The sequence below is a fragment of the Puntigrus tetrazona genome, chromosome 3, assembly GCF_018831695.1.
Source record: "Puntigrus tetrazona isolate hp1 chromosome 3, ASM1883169v1, whole genome shotgun sequence".
Taxonomy (NCBI): Eukaryota; Metazoa; Chordata; class Actinopteri; order Cypriniformes; family Cyprinidae; genus Puntigrus; species Puntigrus tetrazona.
The window spans coordinates 7,617,286-7,635,113 of NC_056701.1; the positions used below are offsets into that span (position 1 = coordinate 7,617,286).

General features: G+C 38.0%; 1 protein-coding gene across 1 annotated transcript in view; it reads left to right on the forward strand.

Annotated features, from left to right (window-relative positions):
• Positions 1-2,364: 2,364 nt before the first annotated feature.
• The window catches only part of ttyh2l (tweety homolog 2, like), a 29,297-nt gene continuing 13,833 nt past the window's right edge, over positions 2,365-17,828 (forward strand). Inside the window, exons 1-3 of the mRNA XM_043228545.1 lie at positions 2,365-2,922; positions 6,141-6,313; positions 15,315-15,426. Of these exons, the coding sequence (XP_043084480.1) occupies positions 2,728-2,922; positions 6,141-6,313; positions 15,315-15,426 (480 nt within the window). The 5' untranslated portion in view covers positions 2,365-2,727. The remainder of the gene's footprint in view (positions 2,923-6,140; positions 6,314-15,314; positions 15,427-17,828) is intronic.

A 17,828-nucleotide genomic window follows, 5' to 3' on the forward strand; every position in this document is an offset into this window, starting at 1 on the left:
CAAAAGCCTTGCCTTTTACATTTTGTGCCACGATGTTTGCTAAGGAGTTCTTCGAAGACCGAGTCTGGCACGCTTCCCTCATTCCTAATTAAACATTTTTAGCAGAAGCACTCAAAAATAGCCATGATTAAAGACATACGCTAGCTTTCCCATGACTCATGATGGCACAGACGAGTTAGTCGAGGATTTTCAGATAGACAAATGTCTCAGTGGATGAAAGCAAATCAGAATAAAACAAAGTCTGAAGGAAAGTCAAATCTCCCCGCTCCGAATGCGGGATATTGCTCCTCAGCTCAGCCCTCGGAGCTATAGTGAGCAGTGGCGTCTGATTGAACGCAAACTCTTTGAGCTTGATGTGTAAATCTTCATTCATATGTATAGGCCTTAGTCACCACAGAGGGATTTAGGATTCCAAATCCCAAAAAGCAATAACCAAAGAGGAAAGACTCCTTAATATCACTATACGTTGTTTTGAACATCAAAAGCAAACCATCACAGCTGGCTCAGGAATTGGAGGATTAATGTGTAATAACGGCAGGTGATGGGGAGAGAACTCCTCTCAGACTCATTGTGATGATGTCAGCCACAACCTTTATGAAAATGTTTATTATGCAAATTCATCCCGTGGTGTCTTGGGACATTGTCATAATTTTATAATGTCAACCGAGGGAGCGATCGAGAAAGGAAAAAACGACGCAAATGAGATTCGAAAGCTCCCAAAACCGCTACGGCTTACGCCTTGGCAAACCGGGTTTCGTGTAGCAAACAGGTTGCGGGTCGTAATAATTAGTTATATTTAGTTACAGCGTATTTACAGCTTCTGGAGCTTGTCGGTACACTTTAATTGTTGCGCGGGAAGGTCATCGCAGTCGGACGGGTAATTGATATTAAATCAATCGGACCTGTGACTGCATGGCAGGTTTGCACGGTTCACCTTGAAACCCGAATGAGACAAGTATGCAATATGCAGCTGATAGCGCAACACATTTCTCGCATTCTTCACAATGTCTGCATTGCTGAACTCAGACAGAAACAAGCACGCCTGAGATTCTGCGATTCATGGCGTGCACGTATAACGACAGATTGTCATTTTACGGGCACGTCCTTTAATTAAGAAGAAGTTCATTTCTCAGTGCACTGGAGATCTTTTAATGGTCATTCACTCTACTTGTCTTATCTTTATTCTCTTTGACTTGTAATGTGCTACTGCCACCTCTCGGTACACGACCACAGCCTAAACAAATAACTTACCACCCACGTCTACTGTAACCCAAGACTGTATAACAGACGGATTGCGCAGAATGTGATATCATTAGGTTTAGTGTTTTACTAAATGCGCTCAACACGCAGAATTCAAATTATTTATATATTTGTTTGACGACCACGTTGCCCAGACGAAGGTGCAAGACCGTGTATTTGACTTTCATAGTGCATCAAGTGCAGTGAATAAGTACTGTAATTGATTTTGGCCTTGCTCCCTCCTGAAGTGTTTTATTGTTTCCATTATGTTCTCTTTTTTCAATAAACCTCAGTTCATTTCAGGCGAAAGTTTTGTTAAGAACTCCTGTGCATAGATCTTAGCCAGGTTAGGAAAAAAAATAAACGAAAAAAAAAAACAAGGCCATGAGTGATAGACTTACGATCTTGACATTGGCATACACTGTACGAATGCCCTTGATCGCTTAATTTTTAACGACTCATAACTTTTAAAACTGTTTTTATGGAGCTTTTGTCTCCTGAAAGACTTTAGCACCTAAAGTATCCTAAGATACAAAAATTTATACAAAATGTATAAAATATTTAAAACACAAAAAAAACAAGTCTTTTTTCTACAGTAATACAAACTTTTCTGATTGGTGGATTTTGTCTGAGTAATGTAGCTCGGTTTATTTGCTCAACTTTTGTTTGTTTTTAACAGTCATTATCTGTAAGTCTAAAAATACGATATATTAGTAATACATTAAATATTAAAACAAACACTAAAACGGTTTCAAACCATTCCTGTTTCCACAGTAACAGTAACTTCTCTAATTGGTGGATTTTGTCTCAGAATTGTGGGTACTGTAGTACTTTACATTCAAACCTGATTCAAAATGAATCGGACAGTTATCATTTGTTTGGAAAGGTTTGAAAACCCTGAAATAGCAAGTGAAGCGCCCTTTCTGTCCACCAGATGTCAATATTGAACAGCAGTGAAAGAGCTAATGGCATTCGTCGTCTAAAAGCGTCTCAGACGCTTTTCTTTAAAAAAGGCACTGATATGTTAAATGAACACGTCTTAAGAGAACAAACTAACTGCAGTCTTTCTCTGTGCGCACAGACACACCGGTTGCTTTATTATGCTGTGTGTGAGATTACTCGACAGCAGCGCGGTCCCGCAGCAATGTCAGTAGCACATTTTCCAGCAATTATTACATTGCGAATTTACAAACGTTTTGTGCTGTTTACACGTCGAGCCCAAGCGAGTTTACAACTTGTCCGGGGCGATGAAGGCGCTCCGCAGACGCGCGCGCGGTGCGCAGCCGCAGGAGAGGCGCGCGGAGTCAGTCGGTGTCAGGGGCTTTGAGGGGTCACAGCTGATCGCTCCGCATGCACTCACACACTCAACTCTTGTGTTATGCCTCCTTTTAAGCTAAAAGAGTCAGGGGAAATACTTTTTCGCGGTGTTTCCCTCTCTAGTCATCGCGTCTCGTCCGGGCGTTTGTTGTGTTTGGTGTTTTAAAGCGAATGCTGAGGATTACCGGAGCGCTCCAGAAATCAGCGGCGTTTTTTTTTTTAAGTTTCACGACCGGAATGGCCTCATCGCGCCAGGACTACATTGCACCGTGGTGGACCTACTGGCTGCACAATTTCCCGCATCTTAATTTTAATTTCCAAGCGGTTGATAACACTTTTAAACCGGAGGACGCCAGCTATCAGCAGGTGAGAGAGTTGTTTACGGGGACCGAGGGGAAATTAAAGTAAATATGCTATAGCTGCTGAGTAAACAACTGTCACAAATTCATAGCTTAGTTATAATTAAGATAGATTTTAGCTGTGAGCGTGTTCTCAGGACAAGAGTATTTTGGTATTCAAGTATTGTTATAATGGACGAGACTAGGCGCCACACTTTTAATACATTTTTAAGCGAGTTTATATATATATATATATATATATATATATAATATATTATATATATATATATATATATATAGACACAAAAACTTGGCCACGATAGGAAAAAAGAAGCCAAGCATGAAGTCATATTGCAGGGCAAGGCCGGTAAATAAAAAAAATTACTGAGATATCAAACCATTGTTTTAGCCAACAAACGTTAAATGCATAGCATACATTTCACTACGAAGGAAACCATTATGATTTAAGCCATTTATGAGAATGCAAATAAATAACATTTGTGAAATAATGTACAAAATACCAAAGCCTTGTGTATAAAACTTGTAAAACTTGCATATGTTTGTAGTATATTTTAGTACATGCGACCCCAACCTGATACGAATGAAAAACACCTAAAATTGCTGAACCTTTAGGTTACTTTTTTATTATTTTTCAAGTTGATTCCTGTCAAGATAACAATGCTTTGTTGTTAGTTTTGATGCTTTCCAATTTTATTTTAAACGATTGCTTTGCTATATAAATTCACATGGAAATAAGCAACAAAATTCATGTTGTACAGTAGATGGATTTTTACAAGTAACCCGTTTTTTCAAATCGGTGTCAGTGTGTCCCGCATGCATTGTTTTCCTTTTTCTGGGCAAGAACTGTTTGAAAACATTTTAGGACACGTGCCTGTTCGTAAACGAAGTAAAAAAAATAAACCTACAAGCTAATATTTATGCGAGTAAACAGTGTGACAACTTGCCCCGGACTGCCCGGCAGGGGCCTGTTCCTGTAGGTGCAGTAGTGAGTCATGCAGGATGAGTGTGAAATGTCATTTTTCGAAGGTTTCTCTCAACCCAAATGTGCAGAAACAGGGGCTGGCGTCTACGACTCGTGCTCTATACGCGCACCTCATTTGCTCACATAATCCAAATTCACTACGACAAGAACTCCACACTCTGATTATTGAATATAGTTTGCACCTTAAGCATCTAGAGGCTTTGATCTGAGATAAAATGTGAGATGAACGTCTGTCACTGAACTCTATAAATGTCCAGTATCTGACGGTGTGTCAGATCTCCATTAAAAGGGGCTCTGCTTGTACCTTAGCGCACAATACTGTCTCCAGAGGAACATTTTGCTCATTGATTCAGTCGATATTTCCGCTGGGGTTTTTTTTATCAAAAAGGATATTACGTGCTTCGTTTCAAGGTCACATTTCTCTCGGTTGCTTGAGGAAATCAATGGAGTGGCAAAACAAATTTATTTCATCTCCCGTTCTAAAATAAACGGCTTGTCAAATGTTTCTCTCGGTTAAACTCCCTCGCTACTGCTTATTTGAAATCAATCTCAGGAATTGTTCTTCTGAACGTATTTCCAATACCGTCTTAGGGCTGTGTGATATCAAGAGGTGTGTTGACCTTGCAGATTTGAAATTCCCGTCACATGAAATGTAATATTTTGGTGTCGTTTAGCATACGTTCTCCTAAAAGACGAGACCTTTTAAATATGTACTTTTAAAAGTGCCCAAAATATTACGTTAGTAGTGTCGTTGTGGATCTCTTTTAAGTATCTGTTTGATGAAAAGTGATCAGATGCCATCGCTGTTCCATAGTACTACCACAATGCAAAGGAAGTGTTTGTATATGAGATATGCATTTCCTGTTTATGTGTACGTATAGGCCTCTGTCACCCTCCTACATGTTTTCATTAGCCCTGGCAGGAAGTTTGCTTTAATGTAGTAACTTCCTCTAAAAACAATGCAATGCATATCTATATAAAAATAGAACAGTTTTATCTACTTTAGTATTAAAAGTAAAGACCAATTTATTGAGCAACTGTATAGACCAAAAAGTATTTAAATATTAGCAAAAGCAAAAATTAGGTGTTATTAAAAATAACACACAATATAGAAGTAGGCAACGCATGTTGTCTTTTTAAGAGGAAACCTATGCAGACGTACTATATTTTAATTTCTTGTAAAACTGTTGCCACTTTTATTTTTTAAACATTATTTATAGTTTTTACTTAAAGTAGCCTATCATGTACAAAGAGTGACGTGTAAATGTATGTCCGCTTGCCTTTTTAAAGCACAAGTAACTGACAGTCATGACCTAAATATGATTTTCATTAATAATAATCATTACTAAAGTTTAGCACTATTTTTCAACAGGTTTAGGGCATTTCCCCCTTACTTTTCACTGTCCACTTTTCACAGTTTATTATTACTTAGCTATTTCACACAGGTTTTGACTATAAATTCTTCAAGTTCGTTTGAGCATTAAAAAATAATTACACGCCACCCTTTATAGATTATAATAATTTCCCAAGAGCTTGTTGTGATTATTTATTGTGAATTTTTTGCTGTTGGTTAAACCTCTCTTTTTAGCCTTTGATGTGACTTTAAAGGTCGAAAGCGTGGAGCGGTACTTGTTTTGCATTTAAATGAGCTTTAGTCCTTTTCAACATTTTTCCAAAGTAATAGAGCCAAGATCTCCTGTATCTATATCTAATATCCGGCTGTCCTTCTGTTAGGCCCGGATCACAAGACTCCAGAGCAGCTGCGCTTTACTTTCGTCACATGATGTTTCAGCTCTAAGACTGAACGTTTCGTTTAGCCCTCAGCCCATGAGGGTAGTCATGGTGATGCGCATGGGGCCCAGCTCGCCCTCATAACAACCATCATGCGCTTTATCCACCCACAGCTACCATGAGCACAACATCGAGATGCATCTTCTCTAAGAGATGCGGTCGTCTCTGTTTTTCAGTATAGAGTATTCAGGAAATGTCTTTGCTCATAGCACCACATAATAAACAACTATGTGCCACATTCAAGTGTAGATCAGAACATTTGCACTAAATTGAAACTAAATGTGTATTTTTGTCTTGTTTTCCATTGATATATAAAGGTTACTAAGACTTTTTTTCTTTTTTGAGGCTTGAAATTGAGAAACTTTTTCTTGATCGCTGATGACTGACCAATCTGACTGCTTCCTGTTTAACTTTGACCATCTGCCCCATGTTTGTCTGACTCTGTTTGGCAGTCTCTGATCTTCCTGGTCTGTGTGTCCGCGGTGGGTCTGGGTTTGAGTCTGCTGGTGCTCTCTGCGTATCTGACCTGCCTGTGCTGTTGTCGAAGGGAAGAGGATGAGGAAGTCAAAAGGCCCGACACCTGCTGCGTCACATGGGCTGCTGTTATCACTGGTTTGGTCATATGGTGAGTATATTCACTTTGTTTTACATCCACCAGGAAACAGGCACCGATTTTATTTTAGATGCTGGTTTAAATGCTTATGCGGATACGATGCAAATATTAATTATATTTAGCAAGGATGCATTAAATTAAGCAAAAGTGACGGTATAGACATTTTTACATGTTGATATTTAAAATTCAGCTTTGCTATTAAAACTAGTAAAAAAAGTACACATTGATCATATTACTGCAGTCTTTCAACTTGAATTTTATTGCTATTATTAAAACTTTTAACGAAATTATTTGGTAGTGTATTAAAGAAAGCCAAAGTGTCTGAAGAAAATGAAGAAACAGAAACAAACATTAAACAAAGTAATCAGCTTATTATCTGTAATGCGGTCAAACCCATGCACAGCACACACTATTAATATGATCATTATTTACGTGAGACACCCAAACTTTTAAATTCCCACATAACCCTACTATAAAAAAGGAACAAGATTCATCAAGTTAATTTAGCCTACTCTTCATTTTTGGAAAAAGACACTTTGTAGCTTTGTAGTTACCTCAGAAGAAGAACGTAATCCGATCCGTGGTTCGATCCAGGATATCATTCTCATAATTCACTTATTATTAATTTATTACGGTTCATTTTGACATAAACATGTTTTTATTTACTATTTGGACTTTTCTTTAACTATATAATGCCAAGTAAAATATCTGTATGACGTTGTATGACCCAATCTCTGGTGCTTTATTTAAAGGGCATACCGATACACAAAACATGATTTTAAAATTAATTCGTATTTTTATCGTAACACTGCGTTTGTAACTGCCATGTTGTAATTTTTGTTGACATTAGTAACTAATCAAAATGTTAACACTTTACAGTGCTATCAGTATTCATCAGATCTGATTTGTGTGTGTGTGTCTGTGTCTGTGTCTGTGTCTGTGTGTGTGTGTGTGTGTGTGTCTGTGTGTCTGTGTGTCAGTGTCTGTGTCAGTGTCTGTGTGTCAGTGTCTGTGTGTGTGTCTGTGTGTGTCTGTGTGTGTCTGTGTCTGTGTGTCAGTGTCTGTGTGTCAGTGTCTGTGTGTCAGTGTCTGTGTGTCAGTGTCTGTGTCAGTGTCTGTGTCAGTGTCTGTGTTGTGTCTGTGTCTGTGTCAGTGTCTGTGTCAGTGTCTGTGTCAGTGTCTGTGTGTCTGTCTGTGTGTGTCTGTGTGTGTCTGTGTGTGTCTGTGTGTGTGTGTGTGTGTCTGTGTCTGTGTGTGTGTGTGTGTGTGTCTGTGTCTGTGTCTGTGTGTCAGTGTCAGTGTGTCAGTGTGTCAGTGTCAGTGTGTCAGTGTGTCAGTGTGTCAGTGTGTCTGTGTGTCTGTGTGTCTGTGTGTCTGTGTGTCAGTGTGTCTGTGTGTCTGTGTGTCAGTGTCAGTGTGTCAGTGTGTCAGTGTGTCAGTGTGTCTGTGTGTCTGTGTGTCTGTGTGTCTGTGTCTGTGTCTGTGTGTGTGTCTGTGTGTGTGTCTGTGTGTGCCTGTCTGTGTGTGCCTGTCTGTCTGTGTGTGCCTGTGTGTGCCTGTCTGTGTCTGTGTGTGTCTGTCTGTCGGTCTGTCTGTCTGTCGGTCTGTCTGTGTGTCTGTGTGTCAGTGTCTGTGTGTGTCTGTCTGTGCCTGTCTGTCTGTGCCTGTCTGTGTGTGTCTGTCTGTCTGTCTGTGTGTGTGTGTGTCTGTGTGTGTGTGTCTGTGTGTGTGTGTGTGTGTCTGTGTGTGTTCACATTATCTTTTTTAATGTAGCCAATATTAGAATCCAGTTTAAACAAATCAGGTCCTGAACTGACCTGTATGTACAAAAGAACAATAACAAGAAGTGAACACAGAGGCCATTAAAGTAAGCGGCCACACATTCGTTTGCAAGCAGTGGAAGCCAGTTCATGAGCTTTATGATTAGCAATTATGATGAGTATTCGATATGGAGGATGAATATGAAGTAAATATTTATGCTACAGCCGCGTATGTTTAGCTTGTATAGAGCTGTCGCAGTAATACATTTGAGTTCCTCTCTGCCTCTCCACTAAATCCAAAAGAAAAATTCCATGATTATGGAAAGATTTTAGTTTTTCTTAATCACGGACACATACAGATGTCGTTCACACAGGATGTGTTTTTGCATTTAAATTTGAGCTTAGATGTTTCAAAACAGATGACCATAGAAAAAAAAATGGGAAAACAACACAGTGGAATGCAATAATTAACCTCGCAGGGGTAGAAAAAGAAGACGAGTCATGCGAGACGTCCAAATTTCTTTCGGAAACACTGAGTAGGGAAAGTTCAGAGGGCATTTAGAATTTTCATTAACCTGTGACTTTTCATTTAGGATGTCAGCACTATTTTGCAGGAATAACGGTGCATTTGGATTGGATTCGTAATGCGACGGGTTCATGGGTGAGATGTGAGCTGTTGAAGAGATATTTTTAGTATTTAAGCCAGATACGCTGTGACCTCGCACACAGTTCCTTGATCTCCCAAACGGTGGAGTAAATCAGAGCGCAAAATGCTGCTTTCAGCTCCGATTGACAGGAAATAAGAAGGAAACTCAATTCTAATTTTGTGAGAATTAATCCTCCTTTACTTCTGCTCTCACCGGATATGTTGAGTAAATTTATTCCCTGCTAACCAGCACACACCTGTCACACGATTCATTACATCCTGGAAAGGAACACACGTGAAAACTCGTGAGGTTCTCTTAATCGCAAAGTCTATTGTTGGATCAGGTTTACACTGAGACATAAATCAGTATCCGTCTCTCGTAGTCTGGACAATGAGTGTGAGTGTGTGTGTATGAACGATATCATCACCATAGGTGTCCTGACCTGAAGCTCACTTCTTATCCTCTGGAGAAACTCTAAATCGATTTCAGACCTCCAGGGCATTGGGAGTTAGCAGACTGCTAACACTGTTTGCTTTTCATTATGCCAATAAAAGAGAACAAATGTTTTCGGTAATGTGCTAAATTGAATTGGCAGAGCGTTCAGCTTAAACTTGTGACAGTCATGAAAGTTTGAGCCCTGATTGAGTTAACATTCCAGATCTAGACACAGGGCTGGTTGTCGCGCTAAGTGCTGCTGCGTGATGCAGCTAAAGCCCTATTTAACCCTTTACTTGTGTATGTGCATGCTAACACTATTGTAAGTAATTGGCTTTTTTTAAAGAACTATATAAAACCCAACCAGCCATTGGAGTTTACTTTGAGAGTCCCTGACAATTGTAGTTTACTGTAAAAACTGTAAAGCTGTTGACTTAAAGTAAGAAAAAGTGTATACTGATACTATTATTTAGAATATAATGTTATCTAATAGTATCTAGATACAGAGGAGTTTAGGTAGACTGGCATTTTTCATGTGAGCAGCCTCTCTTTGCCACAATTTTTAAGTTACTTCTCTTATTAATTTCCAGGATTATAATGTACAATATAGCGTAGTTTTTCACAGAACACGGAGTGCATGGGGCTGAAGTTTAAAGGTATTTTTTAAAACCGTATGTCTGGCACCTAATTCAGTATTGTCCTTCTCACAGAATATAAATAGAGTCTGAATAAGAGTTTAGTAATGGAATCAAGTTGCAGGCTCAGTTTCCTCATTTCCTCCACTTACTATATGACATCATTATCTTCTGCCCACAGTTTCCTAACTAATGATACCATTATCATCTTTTACACTTGACACTAAACTTGTAACCACATACTTTGAATGATTTGACTGATCTTAGTTTGCCTTAAAAAAAAAATAAGATATAAAAAATAGAGGTGACGCACCACAGCACATGCTTTTAAGCAAAGGAGCTCTTAAAATTAGACCTTAACTCAATATTGTGGCTGTTTATCTCATTTATGTTTTTGTCGGGTGGCTCGCGGTCCTTATTGGATTATCCTATCAGCTTAAGTCACATTTTCATTTCGTTATATTACCTTTGTTCATTTTTAATCTAATAAAACAGGACCAGAATAGTTTTCATGCAGTCACACTGGTTCAGTTCTCTACGAAACACTTGACACTGGAGTCGTTTACCTACATCTGTGTAGAATAAGAGCCAGTTCTCTCATTTACAGAATAACATTAGCCTTCTTCACCCCATTCTCCACAGTTTTGTGGTTTATCTCAATTTTAGCTAATCATAAATGAGCGTTCGTTTCAGTTAGCCATGCTCTGAGCTCTAATGACAGCGCCGACCCCATTAAAGCCCTGCAGAGATGGCTGATGGGTAAAGATTCAGCCGCAGTGGGTCGTTTCAGCAGGAACTGACTCTGTAATTCATATCCAGCTTCAGAACAGCATCTGACAGTACGGCTTAGGGAGATAGTGTGTCTGTCATTTGCACATTTGAGCATATTAGGCGTTTAAATGGCACTTTTATCCTGTGTCGCTCTGTCAGTGCTCAGTGGGAGCACATAAGTGTTTACTGAAGCATTGGATGAGTCTTTCAGTGGTTTAGAGAAGGATCACCAGTCTCTAGCAGTGATATCAGTCCTCTCTCCTTTTTTTTGTTTTATTTGTGAAAAACACACAAAATAGATTTTAAGAATCTATATGCAGATCTTTCTATACAGTGATATTTTGTAATGGCCGAGGTTATAAAGTTTTACTGCGAGTGAGAGATAAAGGGATAATATTTAAAATCTCATGTGGAGCAAGTTCTTAAACATGCACATTTGTAGTTTCATTCGTTTTTTACATTTCCAACAAAAGATGATGTTTATTAATCTAAAAGTGTCAATTGGTGCAACCATTCAAGAAAAAGTTATACTAAAAATACAAATTTTATGAAAATTCTCAGGTCATAGGTGAGGTGACTTTGTTTCTTCATCTAGACAGATTTGGAGAAACTTTGCATTACGTTACTTGTTCACCAGTGGACCCTGTGCAGTCAGTGGGTGCCATCAGAATGAGTCCAAACAGCTGATTAAAAACATCACAATAATTCACAAGTAATTTATACCAATCCAGGCAATCAATTAATGTCTTGTGAAGCAGAAAGCTGCGTTTTTGTAAGAAAAGAAAACAAACATTAAGACGTTTAACTTGAAATATTTTCAAATGCACGTCTTAATCATTTTATTTCAAATGTAATTTAAATGTATTTTCGTTTCCGGATGTTTTTTTCCTCAAATGTTGTGAATTTTAAATGAATTCCAAAATATCAAGTTTTTTGGCAGTTGCACCACTTACAGTTTGAGCTAACCTTGCCCAGTCATAAACATATCAATTACTTGGTGGTTTTGTAGATTTTAAAGTTTTTGTTTTTTTTAATAAGTTGTCAAGCAGTTTTTTTACATGCAGTCATAACAGAAATCATTAACTTTTAAAATCTGGAAGCTACAGCAGCAAAAACGGGCAGTGACTGATGGCATCTGCATGCATGTACTGGATTTGTTAATGAATAGGTTAAAAAACACAATCAGACAGTGTTCATATGATCCACACTGAAGGGATCTTTAAGAAGTGTTTAAATCTTTGCACTTTTTATTTTTTTTTTATTTTTTTTTGCGAGATCTGGCTAATTTTCTCATCTCACAGACACTGTGCCCAGTCATTTTCTTCAAATTTACACCTTATCTGGTTTTGGCACTTTAATAAATGGAGAGGTGCAGGTTGGAAGTGAGATGTAACCAGATGAGCAGTGATTTCAGCAGAGGGCGAGAGCTGGGCTCACACACTCACTGGCTAATGGGAGCAGAAATGCTGCTAGCCTGAGGGAGTTCTAGTAATGATATAAGGAAAGAGCCTGGAATCCATCATGCTTAGGGGAAATCAGAGACCGAATTCTCACTCAGACCACCTGCCCCCACACCAGAACACACACACACACACACACACACACACACACACACACACATCCTGTTGAGGAGTTATAGCAGGACAATTTATGCCATCTGCTAACTCCCCACTGTTCTTCAGTGGGTTTCTATTTGCGTTAAAATCATTTTTAGCCTATTTTTGTTCACAACTCTTCGATATCTGACAACAAATATGACAGTTTGAGAATAGCGAAGGTGTTTGTGGTTGAACTAAGTATGCATTGGTTAAAAGAGGTATGTCAAAGGGAAGTCCCATTTAGCATGAGATGCTTTGAGAGAAGAAATATAAAAAAAGTATTATGCTATTTAATGCATACAAGTATCGTGTTTTATATATTTTAAATAGAGCTGAATAAATACATGCTTGAATTTGTTGCATATATTTGGTACAGCATTTATTTTAGTTATGCAACATTAATTTTCATCCATCTGAAACAATATCTATGGTTAGCTTTGTATTTTAGCAGTGATTCGGTTTGTTGTTGTTGTTTTTTTCCATTTTTAAGTTTGAGTCACTCAGTAATTTCAATAATAACACGGACAGGTACAAGGGAAAAATACAAGAGGCATAAATCATGACCTGAAAGCCAAATTAGGGCAGCAGGGTCATTCTAGGTCGAGTTGATGGTTATAAAATGGTTAATTTAATATAAAGTTAAGTGAATTTTAGGAAGGAGAGCAGCACATGTTCGCTCTGCGTGAGTGTGCCAAAAAAAAAAAAATGAAGAAAAACATGTAAATACAGAAATCGCCTGCTTGGTGTTTTGTCTGATTTAGCCCTCATCCAATAATGGCTTTGACATCCCTGCGTTTTTTGTGTGTTTAAACTGACCTTGAGTTTTTCTAATCCTCCTCCTCCTCTTCAGTGTGGGTTTTTATTTATTTTATTTCTTTCTTTATTTTTTAAATAATTAACTAGAAAAGGAAAGTTGAGAAATCAAAACCGTTTCAAGGTTATATGCCGTATGTGGTTAAATGTCTTTCAGTGCATTTTGGCTGTTTCCTATATTGTTGCTAGAGCTGGTTGTTAAAGCATTTCTGAGACGGACAGATGGATAGGCAAATAGCTTTATCAAATATGATATTCATAATAACAGTCTCAACATATTCAACAGTCCTTTTCTGCTGAAACCACCAAAGAAAATCATGCACATGGATAACAGGTTGAGAAAAATAAGTAAAACTAAGGAGATATTTCTGTACTGTACAAGTGTGAAGCTTTGATTTGGAGAATGCATCTCTTGAAGGCATAGTTAACACTAAAAGGAAAGGTCTGTCATTAATTACTCACCCTCATGTGGTTCCAAACCCATAAGACCTTTGTTCATCTTCAGAGGACAAATTTTGATATTTTTGAATGTTATGAAGCTATTTTTTATTCATAGTGATATCCTCCTATTTTAGTTTTCTCTTTTTTTCTTGGTCAACCGATTATCAGCCTGACCGATTATCGGCGCACGTATGAAGCATTTTTATTAATCTGCTTGATGTCGATCGGGATTGGCTCTGAAAAACACGTATCGGTTGACCCCTCGTCCTTATTACCTGTCTGGGTCTATGGAGGGATAGAGAGCTCTCAGATATAATCAAAAATATCTTAATTTGCACTTTGAAGATGAATGTAGGTCTTACGGGTCTGTAGCAGCATGAGGCTGAGTAATTAATGACGGGATATACATTTTTTGTGAACTAAACCTTTAATATCAGGAAACCCCAGTTACGCCTATATGTGGGCCAGGTTAATACTTGTTGTAGCCTATATGTTATATTTATTCATTTCATTAACCCCGCACTTTCCGTTCTGTTTTAAATGCTGTTCTTCAAATTTAGCAGTATGTGACAATACTGTATAGTCAATACATCAATATATCGAAAACAGAAGAGGTTTTCCAAAAGCAGGGGAAATATCACACCTGGACTGTGTCTCATATTGCAGGTCTAACATAAGGAGTGGGGGTTAGATCCCTTGCTGAACGAGATGGACTGAGCAGCCCTAATGCTTGACAGTCTGTGCACATGGTTCTGATGAGGTTGCCTAATGAAGCTGATCTGATGCTGTCTGGAGAAGAGGGGAAGCAGACTGGTTGCTGGGCTGTTATGACACAACACAGCAGTCTAATTAGATAGACTACAATTCTGGAGGCTGCTTTGAAATATTTACTCAGATTTCACATTAGAAGCTACCATGAGACCAATTGAGTCAAAATGATGAATTTTATAGCCAAACTTGTACCGGTGAGCATACTTTTCATGTTTATTGCAGTAGCAGCTGGAGTCAGGTGTGTGAAGACGACTTTACAATTTGTTTCATGCCAAAATGAAACTTGTGATTTGTGAACCAAGGGCATTTCAATGCAAAAGGTTACAAGAATACTTTCAGTGAATCTCCAGATCAACACAATAAAGTATATATTTATTTATAAGCACTACCGACCGGGGTCAGTATTAATTTTTTTTTTTTTTTATTCACCATGAATTCATTACATCAATCAACTGACAATAAGCTAATTTTGGTTTCAAACTATTTTTATTTATTATTTACTTCAAATTTATGCTTTTTAATTTTTTTTTTCTTTCTAATAATCAAATAATCCTGAAAAAAGTAACGTGGTTTCCACAAACACGTTAATCAGCATAACCGTTTTGAACATTTTTCAAGATTTTGTACTGTAGTATATATTTATAAAATGTTAATAAATCATACACAACGAAAACCTAATTGTTGGTTGCCTTGCTGTAATGGGGAAAACGACAAGAATATTATTATTATATTATTATTACAGACTAGTGGGAATGATGATTTGGGAAAAATGTGCTTAACGGTCTTAACAATATTCAAATATAACTTTAAATCTTAAATTATTCTATGAGAGTTCATCAAATTTTACTCTTGTTAATTATTAAGTCTAATGGTGTTTTCAACAAGTAGACCAAGACCAAAGCTTCAATGACGTGTGGAGGATAATTTGATTAAGCGACAACAAAATCTTTTATCTCATGAAATGAATTTGATTTGACAGTTTGATTGCCCATGACCTCTTTGAAGTGGTCAAAAATACACATTTCACCTTTAAGTGTTTCAAATCTTCAACAAGCAGTTTGAAGCAACATGAGAGAATTTTATAGATATGTAACTCTATTTGTAATAAAGCGCTGTTTTGCCTTGATGTGTTTTTCTCACAGTTCAGCGGTGGGCGTGGGTTTCTATGGAAACAGCGAAACCAACGATGGCGTTTACCAGTTGACTTACTCCATTTATAATGCCAATCACACGCTGGGTGGCATTGGCAGTCTGGTAAGAGTTTCACTTCCTTCACCTGTCACTCATCATGTTGTCCAATTTCATTAGAATAGCCCGAGGAACACTGTGATTAGAACCAAATCTGAATTTTGCCTGTTACATCCTGCATGCTGAAAAACTAAGAGCCTGAGCCTCAGGCGCTTTTGACTGCTGCTGGAGTATGAGTGTATCATGTGATGAGTGGCACCCACACACACACATACAGACACATACAGACACACATGGAGAAACGCATAGATGCGGCACTGCTGCAGGCTTCGTCTCTGCATGCTGAGAGCCGTAGTCATATTGTGCCTGTCCCCATTTTAACCTCCAGTTTGAGACTCTAGAAACCTCCTGATGTAAACACATCCAGCTGGTGTGTGTATTCATGTGTGTAGGCAAAGGAAAAAAAGTGAGCCCAAAGAGAAGACTGGGATTATCTGTTCGTGTGCATTAAAGGGGATTAAAAATCTATCTGTATAACCACTCATGAATCCACATTCACTGGTCTGCTTTAAATGCCTATAAGTGTCCCGCTTATCAAATGTTTGAGGATTTATTGAGAATTAATTTAATATTATATTCATATTTTTTATGTACTTTATTTGTAATTTAATTTATTTTAAAATTCGAATTATGTAATGTAAAATTTCATTTTACTAAACGCAGATTAGACAAAGTTTTCTGACAAGGAGAAACAATACAAAATTATATAGACTATGTTCAAAAGCAAGTGCATAAATATTGCAATATTTATTGATTATTGCATGCTGTGCTAGTCAGCAAGTACTGTATTTCTTTCTGAACTTAGGCTTTGACACATTTATAAAAGCGTTTCCAAGTTTCAGTCATTTTCAAGACACTGGTTCAAGCATACTAAGCTGTTAAGAGTACATACTGCATGTTAGGTATAAGTATGCTACTACTGGACAGACTCTTTGTTATAATCAGTGTGGATTAAGCGACAAGCTTACAAGATCTTTCCTTTCCCGTTCAATCATCTGAACATCACCATCTATGCACTGAGCACTTTTATATTTAAAGCAACCCACAAACAGTGTTTTCAGAGGTATGTCTTGGATTTGAGGGCGGTGTAATTCAGCATATGGCAGGTTGAGTGTGACAAACGGAGCATTTGGCTGAATGGCTGGCAGAACATTGCTCCTCATACAGCCCTGATGTTCATTACCTGCTGGCAATGTGGTTGACAACCTCTGTTCTTCTAATACACTGCCTCCGAGAGCTTCCTGCTGTCACTCTCGCTCTCTGCCAGTGTATCTTTGGCTCACTGGCCCATAATGCATTGCCTCACGGTCGAGTGAACATATCTAAATATGCTGTCTAGAACAGCCTTTTCTCTGTTTGCTGTAGCTAAAACAACATTCGGCTTGTGAGAAAAACAAACAGCCATTGGCTTCACTACAACTGCATAAATCCAATTTCAGCTTTAGTGGAAGTTTCTCTCTTAAAATTGAGGACTGCGTCTGAAAGCCAAGCTTGATTGCACAACTGAATTCATGAATGTTGAAGTGATTGGGGGAGTGTGGAGGAAGTTTTTGAGCTACCAGGCTTTTTAAGCATCTCCTGTCTGTAGTTGCGTGCCAGAAAATAGCTGTTGCAACTGTGAGTAAACGGGTGTAGTGATTGCCATTTTGCATGCTTCTAACTCTATTTCATGCAGTCTCTGCTCCTTCCACAAGGGACGTGAAGCTAATGTATGAATGTTAGTCCTTTCGAATATTTATTTTTATAAATCTTAATTATGCTTCCACTATCTCGAAATTATGAGTAATAAAGCTTTTATACCAAAAAGCCACATATTGCTATTCACTGTAATGAAAGCAGAATGAGCGATTACGTCCAAGAATGAGAGCAGTTTACCAGAAATGCCACATAATGGCTTTTAAAAAGAGGGAATGAAGAGGTCAGATGGCTGGATTCAACAAATAATTACATTTTTTGCAGTTGATGTGCATATTTTGATATAAATGATTTGATGTCTCATAACAAATTTAAAAAATTGCAATGCATTGCTAACAATTGGTTTTGGGCTTGTGCAGCATTCGGTTTTTACAGGCTTTAGAGACCGGTCGATAAATGCATAGATCTCTGACATCGACTCAAGCCTGCAACAGAGGCTCTAGGGTTTTAAAGAAATAAGAATATTTCATAGTCATAACACTGCACCTAGGCAGGCAGATAGCAGTAATATTCAGTGGTGAAATGACAAAATTCTCCTGAAAGCGTTATTGATGCACTGCCAGCTTCAGTGAATCTGTCAAAACGGAGATCAGGGAGTAATGAAGCTCGCAGAAAACTTGTTTGTTACTTTCTGGGCAAGTTTTGAGGCTACTTTAACATTAACAATAGATGGTCTGCCAAAACAAATCAGCTTCCTTCCTGCTATAGATCAA